This window comes from Numida meleagris, chromosome 2 (assembly GCF_002078875.1).
Source record: "Numida meleagris isolate 19003 breed g44 Domestic line chromosome 2, NumMel1.0, whole genome shotgun sequence".
Taxonomy (NCBI): Eukaryota; Metazoa; Chordata; class Aves; order Galliformes; family Numididae; genus Numida; species Numida meleagris.
The window spans coordinates 40,565,381-40,579,299 of record NC_034410.1 but is presented as its reverse complement, the minus strand read 5'-3'; the positions used below and the strand labels follow the sequence as shown (position 1 = coordinate 40,579,299).

Sequence of the window (13,919 nt, the reverse complement as noted above, 5' to 3'; positions counted from 1 at the left end):
TGTTTTTCTTTTCTCTTATTAGTCAGCATGCCCAGAAGGGAGTTTCTAGGTGGTTCCCTGTTCATCTAGAAGCTGGCTGACTCTCCTTCCCAGTTTACTTTTGGTGACCAGCTCCCTTCCCTACTGAGTGCAGTAGTGATACTATGCATTTGTGTTTTCTTGTGTGTGTATTTAAGATAACTTTTAAATAGCAGTGTAATGATGGAGATCAGTCCGTCTTTGCTTATTCCCCTTCTCTTTGCCCAAGCCTGTTAACTCTTTTGCTCTCTAATTTAAATCTAGGTGATTTTCACAGCCTTCTATTTACTAAGAAATGAGTGGGAGACTTTATTGACATCTTTGTAGCATTTGCCTGGAATACTTGCTACCCACATCCTACATAATCTGTACATTTCTAAAATGAAATTATGGCTCTTGTCTCTCTCCATTCTAAATTGAGGAGTGGTATTTTCCACCACATTTTGTTGCGTGGCAAGAGGCAACTGAACAGCTTCAATTTAGTTTCTCCTTGGCTCGGGGAACCAGATGACTCTTGCCAGTGGATGCTGTCACCTCACAGTAGGCGTGTACTGGTAACAGGACAGATCTGTTGCGTTCAGCTTTTGCTTCTGGTGTTGACTACTTTGGAGCACTAACTGCAGATTTAACTTGCTTCTAGACTTCTGTTCATATGGTCACCATTTTCCTTTCAGCTGCTCAGCTTGACTGAGGCCCTAAATCCCTCCTGTACGTTTTTAAAGTATATCGGATTCATATGACTTAACTCGATACTCTCCCTTGGTTTTCATTTTCTCTCAACTTCTCAGTTGCTTGTGTAGAGTCATTCAGCAACATGTAATCAGCATTCCCTGTAATTTCAAGAACAGAATTACAGAACTACACGAGCAAGTGAACATTGCCTACAGATTTAGACAACCACAGCATAAAGATGAGGAACATTCTAGTTGACGGAGATGATGTGTATTGAAAAATGCATTTCTCCATCCTTGAAGAAGACTGAGAATCTGAGGAAAATGCTTGAGGGGTTAGAATTTGAACAGATGCAAAACAACATGTTCCAATTTCCCTACAGCAAAACTTAACTTTAAGGAAAAGGCTTTTCCTAAAATTTAACGTGTGCAAGCACACGTGTTCTTTTGAGAAATTAATCCATACACCACTTCAGCTGTTGCGCTTACGGGAGAGCTTGAAATAGCACTTCATGCAACACAGGAAATCTGAGGGAATCACCTGTCCTCCCTCTCCCCGGTTCTCTTGCAGGAGTAGGAAAATGGGGAATGCCGTGTGCCATATCACAAACGTTTAGCTGGAATCGGGAGTGGCTGGGTGACAGCTGTGAGGAGACAGGCATATCAAATACTTGCCCAGCCTTTGTTCTACTCTTGCTTCTTTCTCTGAGGTAGAATTTAAATAGCTGGTGATGGAAAAATTATTTGTACTCCACAGTGGCAGACAGGGTTTTGTGGTGGTTTCCCGGCTCTTCCGTGGTAAGTTAGATTTTTCAAAAGCTGCTCTAAAAAAAATAGCGCATGTTGCTAGGAGTGAGACTGAATGCGGAGTTTCTTGTTTAGCAGTTTTGTACTCCTTCGCTTGCATCTTTGAAAACAAAACAGCTGATCTGTTTTCTTCTAAGAAAGCACAATTCTCTGGAAAATACTATTTTTGTGTGCTACTTCCCTCTACTGGATGGAATGGGAACAGTTATGGCTGATGAATGGATCCAGCTTTCTAGGCTAAGGTCTTGTATAAGACTCCCATTGTGAGTTGGAAATACTTTTTAAGTGCTTTGTGAATAGAATGGGCTTTAGTTGTTACCCAGTGTTCTCTGTAAAACCGAAACACTCTGATGGACGTGCTACTGTCTTGTCTTGCTCTCCATCTCAAGTATCTCCAGATATTACCAGCGTAGAAATACTGTGGCGTCGCAGAGGGTTTTTTTTTTGCTTTGCTGTTGGGAGTTGACAGAGAGGAGTTATGCCTAATACTCTGCTGCTCTGAGTAAGCATAGAGGGTTTACATGTTTTGAGGAAACAGGATGGTTCTCAGCATGCATAATGGTTTTCCATTCCTGGGGGATGGGGATGCTCCTGTTCTTCAGCACAGTTACTATTAAATGACCTACTTCAGAGAATGTAGTCTGGTGTACGCAGGAAAAGTCTTCATCTGAAATTTACCATAGATGACATCTCCAATCCCTAAGTGTTGGCAGATGGCTTCCGTTCTTAAGAGGAGCTGATGTGGACATTCTTCCTAGTATTGTATTTCAGAGAAAACAATGACACTTCCAAACGACTGTTGGAGTACAATTCAAAGCTTACTAAGAAGGAGGGTTTTCTTTTCCTTTGAGGAGAAACTATTGTGAAGTCCTTGCCCATTGGTACTGCCTCCACCAACCTCCTTTTTTTGTTATCTGTTAATTTTTTTTTGGGGGGTGGGGAGGTTGGCCATCCTTGCATTTCTTTTTCCCTCTTCAATTCTTCATCAGATGGTGATACAGTTTTTTCTCTTCTAGGTACTGCATTTCTACTGTGATACCTGCTCTGTCCCCATATGTCGTGAATGTACCATGGGGCGACATGTGGGTCACAGCTTTATCTACCTCCAAGATGCCCTCCAGGACTCCAGAACTCTTACCATCCAGCTCCTGGCAGATGCTCAGCAAGGACGACAGGCTATTCAGGTAAGATATTCCCAGCTCAAGTACTTAAATTTTTTTTCTGTCCCTCACAGCTTGTCTGGTACAGGGCAGGGTGTCAGGCAAAAAGCTCTCTGCTGCTTCTGTCAGCTTTCTCACCCCTTCTGTTCTCCCAGATCTGTCAGAAGAGGCTGTGTAGCTGAAAACAAAGTGCTGTTATGAATTTTGCATTCCTGTAGCGTAGTCCTGTCATGTAAATCATAATATATATGAAGCTGTGTCCAAATGCACTTGAGCACGAAGCATTTTGAACAAAGTTCTGATCTTGTACAGCAGTGCCAAGCATGTTTCTATTTTTACAGCTGAGATGTCTACTCTCAGGTGTCTTTTGTGTCTGTACAGCATCTACACTGTAACTACCTGTATGTCGGGTTGTGTCTTCAGCATTGCCACCACATGTAAAATGCTAATTATCTGTTTGGATTGGCGTGGAACTTCTAATTAATCTGCCTATGCAAGGGATCAGAGTCACCTCCTTACAAGGATTACTCTGCCTACACAGGTGCACGCTGCAGCTGCCTATTGCCTCTTACCTCAGCTACTTTACAGTGCACATATAAATATTAAGTGAGGTCTGGAGGGAAAGTAAAGCGATGGTTCAAACTGTTGAAGGAAAATCTACCTAGGAAATTAACTTCCAAGGATATGTTGGCAGTTAGTTAACTTGTGCTGACTAGTATCTAGTAGTAGCTATTATGATATTAGCAGTAATTTTCATTTTATGAAGAAGCTTTGGACAGGGAAGGCATAGTATGAAGCTACTCTCTGCACTACTACTGTCTAGTTTTGTCAGCCTCAAATGCTGTAACTTTGAACTGGATACTCAACACTTCTGTGTTAGATTTAACCAACAAGACTTCATTTTTTTTTTTAGTTAAAACAGTGGCAGAAGTAAGCTTTCTCAATTGGAAGTGCTTTTCTCTCTTAATACGTGGTACATGAAAAGAGCTGTCCCCCTCATCATTGCTTGTTTCTAATAGATGACTATTTTGAGTTGGGTCTTTTAAATTTTCTCGTTCAATCTGTTAAAGCTCATCCTCTGAAGGAGTGGTCACAACCAACAGCAATGTCAGCTAGCTGTTTTCCTGCAGTGCTGCAGAATTCCTGAGTACTCTAGGCATGTTTCAAAGTGTAGAGTTTGTGTGTCTCAGAGGCTGGCTGTTTCGGAGTTGGAATCCCTCTATGTGATGTGACAACTTCGCCACTCTAATAAGTGAGAATAAATCAGATGGGCTATAATGGTTTTTTAGATGAGCTCATTCAGTAGGATAGGAGCAGCTAATTTTCCTCTCCTGGAGTCTTTGCACCTGTGGAAGGAAAAAAACATTGTGATGGTACTGATATTAAACTGTTTTAGATACCTTCCTGTGGCTTATGATGTCGTTACATATGCTGGAACATTAAACACTGAAGTTTTAGAGCTGGATGGCTATTTTTAAACCTCATGTTAATGCCAAACCCTGCAAAACTTAGCTTCCAAGGTTTCTTCTAAATTATAACGCTCTTCAGCAGCATCCATACAGAAACATTTAACATGTCCCCAGAATGAGCAAGAATGAAGGGATTATTCTAGCCTAGAGAACCTCAGTAGTGCAGTGTTTTCAATTTCTCTAGGCAGCCCTAGACAAGGGCTTGTCTGTTAGTAATTAAATTACTGCTTTTGGCCTTTAGGGCTCTTAATCATTTAACTGGTATGGATAAATCATCTGAATAGTGACTGTCTCTTGGAATAGAAACCAAAAGAATAATGTTGAGTATCACTCTACTAGTGCTGCATACACGCTTTCATGCCTGCTTGCTTCTGGGTTTACTTTGCTCTATTTTCTTTCCCCTGTTCTCTTCTGGTTTTTCTGTTAGAGGTTCCTGCTCTTGTGGTGAGTTGACTACTTAATGATGCACAGGTAAAAGGTGGGTGGCCTGGTAGTGCTCATATAACTTAAGCCAGTAGCTCTGTTGGGTTTAGTTCGTCCAGTTTTGCCCTGGTCCAGCTACCGCCCACCCATGTTAAGAGGAAGCGCAACTGGGATGTTAGTGAGAAAAAATCCGTAAAATGAACGAGGCTTTTCAAGAGCTGACTTTCATCAGGGCCTTTTAATCCAACCCACTCTACAGAAAAGAGCTGGTGAGCGAGCAGATCTGTGATAAAGCTGAGGAGTTAGTAATCTGTGTTTGCATATGTGGAAATGGAGAATACTACAGCTCAGGGCAGCTACTGCCTCAGTGTCATCAGCAACAACTAGAAGAAATGCGGCAGTTAAAACAGAGGCACTTGAGCCAAAGGTTGGCGCAGTGAGCCTGCTACACAAGGAAATTTTTTTACAACTTGTGTTGGGACAGCAGGGCTCTAAAGCTATGTGTTTATCCCAGGGAGGAGACAGCACGTCAGCGTGCATTTGGGACAAACTCTGAGGAAACTGGACTAAAATAAAAAAAAAAAGGACTTGAATGCTTTTCTTAAAACTTGGAAGCCGTCTACAGAACCAAATGCCAATACAAGCTGCAATATGAGGAACATAGGCTTGAACACTTAGTGCGACTGATTCATACTTCTGTATGAGTAACCTTCTTAATAGGCCAGGAAAGTGATACCTCTGACATGAAAACTTGAAGATGAATGAGGAGGAGTAGCTGAGAATGAGGGGAAATAGGTGGGTTCTGAAGCGCCTTGCAGGAGAGAGGAAATCAAGCCATGAGTCATCTGGCTGGAGAATATCTGGTTAACCAAAGTCGAAGGCTTTTAGGAATAAATGTTTATTTAAACTCTTCCTGTGGCTTTGGAAGAAAGATTGTTTTTCAGGCTATGACGATTGCCATATGTTTAGATACATTTCAGGAGTGACAGACCAGATGAGGCTTCAGTGACTCAAGATGCTGAAAAGTACAAACCTCACTCCTCAAAGGATTTGGACTCCTCTAAAACAAGTAGTAAGCCTGGCAGCATGAGGCTTGTTGATCAATCTTCTTGATTCTACAGTGAAGGAAAGCTTCTGTTCACCAGTGCTGCTCTGGTCTTGGCCTGAATCATGCGTTTCTAAGCCTATCCCTAACATAAGAACTTGCACCTGTGTAACTGAGTGCTGAACTGATCCAGCTAAAGAGACAACCTCTCAGTGGGATTGATTTCTTTGGCTGAGTAGACTCCCTAGGCTGGCTTACTGCAGTCTTGGAGGGACCAATGGTGACAGGGAATGGAACAGAAGTACCCAGTTCTGTTGCTTGTAGGACCTCTGTCTGAGCAGAGTTATCTCATTAGAAAGCTATCCTCTTTGCTCAGATACTTTTCTCACATTTTCGGTGGTTTGAAATGATTCACGTGAGGATCTGAAAGCTGAGCTTAATGAGGTGGAGTGAGACAGAACTGTTCCCTTTTGATACCAGCAGCCTGTACTGCTGGCTTGTTTGTACCTTATGAAAGTGCACACTTAGCTGTCTTCTTTTAAATTTTTTTCCAAGGAGTGGGCCACAAACTGAACGTAAATCTGTTATGATGAAAGATAGATGGCTTCTTCAAAATGTCATGTTCTTAAAATACATCTATACATGTGTAATTGTATATATGTATGTATGTGTATGTAATCTAATGCACTTGCATAACAGTAAAGCAATGAGTGCTTGCTCCCATTTGGGGTTAATTTGCAGGTGAAAGTGTTAAAATGCAGTTTGATTTGTGTAGATCAGTTGTCTTTTTTTTTCTTTTTTTCTTTTTTTTTTTTTAATAAAACTGCTTTGATCAGAGCCTTTATTTGTGTTCGCTGGGTGAAGTATTTGGCAGTGCTCTAAATGAAATGTGGAAGCCTGCAGTGGGACTGGTCATTAGCTGAACATGGAAGTAGGGACTTATCTTCCAGCATCAAAGGCTTAAGCTTTGGCAGTGAGGAGTGCCATCCATTAAGGCAATGCCTCTTTTCTCATAGAAATTGAGGGGAGTTGGTATGAAGCAGATGAGTTGGACCTTGAACACCCTTCTTGTTAGAGAAGGAGGGAGGGAGGTAGCTAAGAAATTTTCCTCCAGCGGAGGAAGCTGCTCAGTTGTCCTGAGCCTCTTTGCCCTTCAGTGGGAGCTTCCCACTGCTGGGAGGCCAATCCCTGAGAAGGATGGCACTGCTGTGCTGCAGTCATTCTGGTGTTGTCACGCTGAGTAAGCTCAAACACCCCTGGTGCATGGCTTGCAGGTTGGAGAACGTAAAATGAAGCCTAGTAAACAAAATGGAAGTTGAGTGAATCATGCTTTCTCTAACAGCAGAGATGAGAGGAAATTTGAAAGAGAATACAGTGTTACAAATGATCAGGTAAGCCCTTAATGTAAATCTAGAATTTATATCAAGTGGGCTGAATTTCTTGCGGTACTTCTTTCTTTAGGTACTTCTGCTCTGTACCTTGCTTTAATGAATTCCTTAGTTTAATACAGAAGCGGATAGTTATCAGTTACACGTGTCACTGTCCACCCTACTGCTTTACCTTAAACTTTAGACAAAAGGTGCTGTTCTGCAGCATGTGACAAAGTGATTTTGTTTGTCTGACATGAGCGAAACTCTCCTGTAGCCCTCCCTGTGTCAAAGCACTTTTAAATTCTTTAACCACCAGCAGTGAGAATATTTTAGTTTGTTTCCGGTTTGTAGTCTGACCTTTTAAATTGACCCAGCTATTGTGGTCTGTGCTGTGTCCACACCAATACTGCAATTGCTGAAACAATTAATCCTAATATTCATACTGTAACTATACTTTGTATAAGGTTTGCAGTTAATTTCTCTAGTAGAGGAACAGTAGGAAGCTTATATGATGGAGGAAACTGGCTGTCATGGCCAAGTTGTTTTACCTTGCTCCAAAGCAAGTAATTGGAATCATAGAATCATAGAATCATAGAGTGGCTTGGGTTGAAAAGGACCTCAAAGATCATCGAGTCTCAACCCCCCTGCCAAGTGCAGGGTCGCCAACCACTAGACCAGGCTGCCCAGAGCCACATCCAGCCTGGCCTTGAATGCCTCCAGGGACGGGGCATCCACAACCTCCCTGGGCAACCTGTTCCAGTGCGTCACCACCCTCTGTGTGAAAAACTTCCTCCTAATATCTAACCTAAATCTCCCCTGTCTCAGCTTAAAACCATTCCCCCTTGTCCTGTCGCTATCCACCCTCACAAACAATCGATCCCCCTCCTGTTTATACGCTCCCTTCAAGTACTGGAAGGCCACAATGAGGTCTCCCCAGAGCCTTCTCTTCTCCAAACCAGACAAGCCCAGTTCCCTCAACCTTTCCTCATAGGAGAGGTGCTCCAGCCCTCTGATCATCTTGGTCGCCCTCCTCTGCACTCGTTCCAAGAGCTCCACGTCCTTCTTATGCTGGGGGCCCCAGGCCTGGACACAGTACTCCAGATGGGGCCTCACAAGAGCCGAGTAGAGGGGGACCACCACCTCCCTCTCCCTGCTGACCACTCCTCTTTTAATGCAGCCCAGAACATAGTTGGCCCTCCGGGCTGCCAGCGCACACTGCTGGCTCATGTCCAGCTTCTCGTCCACCAGGACCCCCAAGTCCCTCTCCGCAGGGCTGCTTTCAAGTACTTCTTCCCCCAGTCTGTATAAATACCTGGGATTGCCCCAGCCCAAGTGCAGCACCCTGCACTTGGCCTTGTTGAACCTCATTAGGTTCTCGTGGGCCCACTTGTCCAGCCTGTCCAGGTCCCTCTGGATGGCTTCCCTTCCTTCCAGTGTATCAACTTCACCACTCAGCTTGGTGTCATCTGCAAACTTGCTGAGGGTACGCTCAATTCCATCATCTATGTCATTGATAAAGACATTGAAGAGCACCGGTCCCAGGACTGAGCCTTGGGGGACACCACTCGTGACGGGCCTCCACCCTGACACAGAACCATTAATCACAACCCTTTGGCTGCGACCAGCCAACCAGTTCTTAATCCACCGAACAGTCCATCCTTCAAATCTATACCTCTCCAATTTGGAGAGAAGGATGTGATGAGGGACCCTGTCAGAGGCTTTGGAGAAGTCCAAGTAGATGACATCCATCACCCTCCTCCCATCCACCGATGCCGTCACTTCATCATAGAAGGCCACCAGATTGGTCAGGCAAGATCTGCCCTTGGTGAAGCCACGCTGGCTGTCTCGGATCACCTCCTTGTCACGTATGTGCCTTAACATGTCTTCCAGGAGGATCTGCTCCATGATCTTCCCAGGCACAGAGGTGAGGCTCACCAGCCTGTAGTTCTCCGGGTCATCCTTTCTCCCTTTCTTAAAAATGGGAGTAGTGTTTCCCTTTCTTCAGTCACTGGGGACTTCACCGGACAGCCATGATTTTTCAAGTATGATGGAGAGCGGCTCGGCAACCACATCACCCATCTCTCTCAGAACCCTAGGATGGATGTCATCCGGCCCCATGGACTTCCACACATTCAGTTTCAAGAGGAGGTCTCGAACTTGTTCCACTGTTATAGTGGGACAAAATCAGCTCCTCTCACCCACACCTCGAGGTTCAGGGTCCTGGCAGACACGGGGAGCCTGACCACTAGTGAAGACCGAGGCAAAGCACTTACTGAGCACCTCAGCTTTTTCCACGTCTGAGGAAGCCAATTCTCCATCCTCATGTACCAGAGGGGGAACACTCTCCTTGACTTGTCTTCTCTTGCCTATGTACCTGTAGAACCCCTTGCTATTTTTCACATCCCTAGCCAAGTTCAGCTCTACCTGCGCCTTGGCTTTCCTGATCCTATCTCAACACATGCGGACAACAGCCCTATATTCCTCCCAGGCTACACAACCCTGCTTCCAGTTCCTGTACATTTCCCTCTTTTCCCTCAGTTTAAGCTGCAGGTCCTTGCTCAGCCATGCCGGTCACCTGCCTCCTCTGCTCGATTTCTTTTGCTGGGGAATGGAGAGCTCTTGGGCTCTCAGGAGGGTGTCCTTAAAGAGCTGCCAGTTCTGCTCTGTTCCTGCGCCCTTATGGACAGTTTCCCAGGGGATCCCACCCAGCAGTTCCTTGAGCAGCCGGAATTTTGCTCTCCTGAAGTTCAGGGTCCTGACTTTACTCTTTGCCAGGCCTGCATTCCTCCAGATCACAAACTCCACCAGGGCAGAAGAATCCTGAGAAACCAGCCCTCTATCATTTTAACACAAGGAACTGAAAACAAACAATGTGGATGGGCGGAACACCTTCAGAATGTGGTGGAAGAGGGCTGACCTGAGATGCACAAAGTTCATTCATTAGTTCATCTAATTCACTTTTAAAATCTAGGGAGGGTTTGCCAGAGAATATGCTTCTCAAAGGTTTTCCCCTGTCCCCCCTCAGTATCCTTTAAGAAGGATAAACTTGCTGTTGAATTCCTTAGTATTTAAGGTTTAAATCTTCCATAGAGAGGTAGGGAGGTGTGTATTTAAGGTTCTTTATCCATTATCTGTGGAAGGACCTTTTTTTAAACAGTCAGGTAAGCTTAACATTGATGCTCCGTGATACACTTAGAGTTAAACAGGCTTTACTCATGGTGCATTCCACACAGTGCTGTGTTGTACAGCAGTGTGTTCAAATGGATAATTCTCTGAACTGAATTATTTAAATCTTAACATTCTGCCTCTGCATTTAGATTAATAGGCTCTTCTGTTGGAGACCTAAGTTGGCCTTTTTCATTAACTGTGCTTTGTGGATATAATTGTGGACATACTCATTTAATTTGGGTAGAAGACTGCAGAAACCACACAATGATATCAGCACCTTTACAGTTGCTCTACATTTGTTTGTAGTCTTTCTCCTCAAGTGTTGCACTCTTCTGACCATAATGTTCATTTTTAAAAAACTGGCACTATTGAAAACAAGTAGTGTTATATAGAGAAAAATAGACTTAAGTATTTCATAGGCACATTATAATTAAGCCAAGATGAAACTATTAAGGTTCAAGTTCTCAATGTCCAGAAGATGGGACACCTGGAAAACTGATGAAAATTGTAATTGACAAGTCCTGCTTTGGGTCCCTCCATAGTCAGCCCAGGTATCCAGAAAAAAAAACAAATTTTCACACTACTTTGCTACTTCAGGCTCTTACAGTCAGCTCCTCATTACTTTGTGTTACAGCATTAGTTGCCATGTCAGAACCACCATAACAAGATAATTACTTCAAGTTTCTTGCAGCAACTGGAAGCAGCTACAAGAAAGCTTGCAGAGGTGTCCTAGAGGACACTAGGAATCCAATACAACTTCACACTTCACCTTTTACTCAGAAGTGGCTGGAGCATATGGGAACTAGCCAGGCACGTCTGGGTCATATTCTTATCCTGGAAAGAAATGTTGGAATTGGCATTTTGTTGGCAGGCACTGGCATCCTGGCTGCCAGTGACAATTCACGTTTATGCAGAGCTAAGGTTAATAAGATGTAAAAATGTGTGACTCAGTAGGTGTAGCTACCTTGAGGCTTCAACAAATTGTCTTTCAGTTTGTATAAAATGCCCAGAGACTTGCACATGTAATAATTCTCATTAGATACTTTGCAGTCTGAGAGTACAGGTAATACTGCATGCTGTTGTCCTCTTCTGCTAATGTATTTGTGTTTGTATTTGTATTTGTGTAATGTTGCTTTTTTGAGTAGATTTTTTAGAGAAGAATAAGGAATTTTGAGATGGGCTGGTAACTGTAGCTAGTGATGGATGTCTGCTGGACCGAATTGCATTCCATCATGAAAACATGCTTGTTTTTCTCCATGGAAGCTTGATTTGCAAGGTTTCCATTTGTGGTGGCTCTCAAACACATCAAGTGCACACACTGTCATTATTTAAATTTTACTATGGCGGAGTATTGGTTTCAGTCCTGAAGTTGGCAAGATACATTGCCAACTCCTTCATTTTTGGCAACACAAGGCACTGGTGACATCCATAATAGAATGGAGAGTGTCTTGTCCGTTTTTTGGCTCCTGGATAGCCACATGAGTGCCTGGGTACAAGCTGCAAATAGACAACTGCACCTGCCAACAGCAGGGGACACAGTAGTTGTTACTGGATTGGTGATGGATAACTGAACTGGATGATCTCCTGAATGCAGTTCTTGTCTCCAGTTTCCCAAGCATGTGAGCTAGCTAACCATTTCATTTACAAGCACTGCAATGTTGAAGCTGGGATGAGAGTGTCTTGAATGGTGCCTTCCTTTAAAAGGATTTGTGGTGAAAAAAATCGTGTAGTGCTTGAGCAGAACAAGGAATGCTGCTTCTCAACATTGTTCCTAACAAACTGACTTCTCGGAGGACAAGTTCTGTGCAGGAAATGCCTACTGAACAACAGTGGATTTATTGTGGCAGAGCTGTGATATCCTGCAGTAATTGTAAAGTGCAGGAGATTTTCATGCTCCCAGAAGTTGTCCTTTAAACCCCTGTACTGCTGCATGGCACAGTGAAGTCATAAGCTCTGTACAATAGATTTATTTAAAATATATATATATGCCAGCATTCAGGCTCAGCTGTACAAAATGGGTGAAGGCCTAGTAAAATCTACGTGTCACTTTATGCCTTTTCCTAAAGGTGTAGTTAAATGTAAGTAAGCTCTTACAGATTTGGTTGAGCCCTAAGTGTGTTATTTTTCTCTCCAGTTGAGTATTGAACAGGCCCAGGCTGTGGCAGAGCAAGTTGAGATGAAAGCGAAGGTGGTACAGTCTGAAGTCAAAGCAGTGACTACTAGACATAAGAAGGCCTTGGAAGAGCGAGAGTGCGAGCTGCTCTGGAAGGTATGTACCTCACCCTTGCGCTTTGTACATTTGATATCGGAAACACTCTTTAACTTGTACACTAAGCAGAAACACCACTGTTTATTGTCAACTCATTGTTTGCTAGGGAGCAGGTTACTGGGTTCCACCTGTGGTTGGTTTTGTTTTGAAAGTATCTCTTAACCTTAAAAAATAGCGTTTTTTATAGGGAATACTGTGTCCTTGGGCAAGCTCAGCCACACAAGTGAGGTGGGTGCTCCCCCTGCTGGCTCAGCAGCAGTGCATCACATCTCCCGTGCTGAGGCACATGATGTCAGGAGGTAGTGCCATCCTGCTAAGTTATTTCTCCCCTGCATCCTCTCTTGGTTGAAATGGTAATTTTCTGGTCTGTTGCCAGCAAAATGACCATTATATTGGTAAAGTTATTTCGTGGAACTACGCTAGTGAGATTAGTCTTCTAAAGGAGAGGTTTGTATTTACGTTGTTTTCTTAGTACTGATATTTTAATAAAAATTATAGCTTCTGTACTTTTAAGGCTGTTTTTCTGAGGTACTTGGATTGAGGGGAATGAGTTCATTTTCTACTCTAGGCCTTTCCCAGAAAGCTCGACAGCCTTTTCTTTTGGGATATTATTATTATTATTATTATTATTATTATTATTATTATTATTATTATTATTATTATTATTATTATTATTATTATTATTATTATATATAGCACAGGGGAAGTAGGAGCTGTTCCTGAGCTGTTTGTATCTCAAGAGGCTGAATACATGCACTTTAAAGGAATGCAAGTTCTCTTTGGGTTATAAAACATTTTAAGAAGGAAAAGTAGTTCTTGCTAGCACACCGTGGTGCTGTGAGAAATCATTCTAACAGAGTAGAGAGATTGAATGTATATTAAGGTATCACGTGAAGAGCACTGGTGAATAATTTTGGGTAACAAAGCTAAGGTTCAGAAAGTACCTGAGACTGGTAATCTTTTGGAAACTGGTGATTGTAATGAGCTGTTGGAAGAAGCATCTCTATTTTTTTCAGAAGCAGCCTTGTGTTTGGTTTTTTTTTTTTTTTTTGAAAAGCCATTATGCTTTATATGAAATGACATTCTTATACATCTGTTAACTAGTCAGTGTTTAACCAAGGACTCTTCAGACAGTGAGTTGTCCCTCACAAAAATACACTGTCGGTATTGTTCTGCAGCCGAGCAAGTATTCAGACATAAGGAAATACATTTTTCCAACAATAAAGCAATTACATGTTTCATTAATTTTGCAATTTAGGTGTACTTGCCAAAGGATCCAAAGTGATTTTTCACAAGCAAAGACAAACACAGTCATGAAAAAACAAACAAACACAAAACTAACTGAAAGCAAACAAACAAAAACAAACAACCATTTTTTGCTTGAGCTTCAATTGCTCGAGAAGGGACTGGCAGCAGCTGTCTGTGTCCTTTGAAATTGCATTATATGGCATCCTATTTCAAAGCAGTAGTTCAGCGTGGCTGCTTATATTTGTACGGAAATATTAAAGTGAGTGGACCC

At 42.8% G+C, this 13,919-nt stretch overlaps 1 protein-coding gene across 1 annotated transcript in view; it reads left to right on the top strand.

Annotated features, from left to right (window-relative positions):
- The window catches only part of TRIM71 (tripartite motif containing 71), a 58,939-nt gene that overhangs the window by 36,735 nt on the left and 8,285 nt on the right, over positions 1 to 13,919 (top strand). The window contains exons 2-3 of the mRNA XM_021387986.1: positions 2,513 to 2,680; positions 12,266 to 12,400. Of these exons, the coding sequence (XP_021243661.1) occupies positions 2,567 to 2,680; positions 12,266 to 12,400 (249 nt within the window). The 5' untranslated portion in view covers positions 2,513 to 2,566. The remainder of the gene's footprint in view (positions 1 to 2,512; positions 2,681 to 12,265; positions 12,401 to 13,919) is intronic.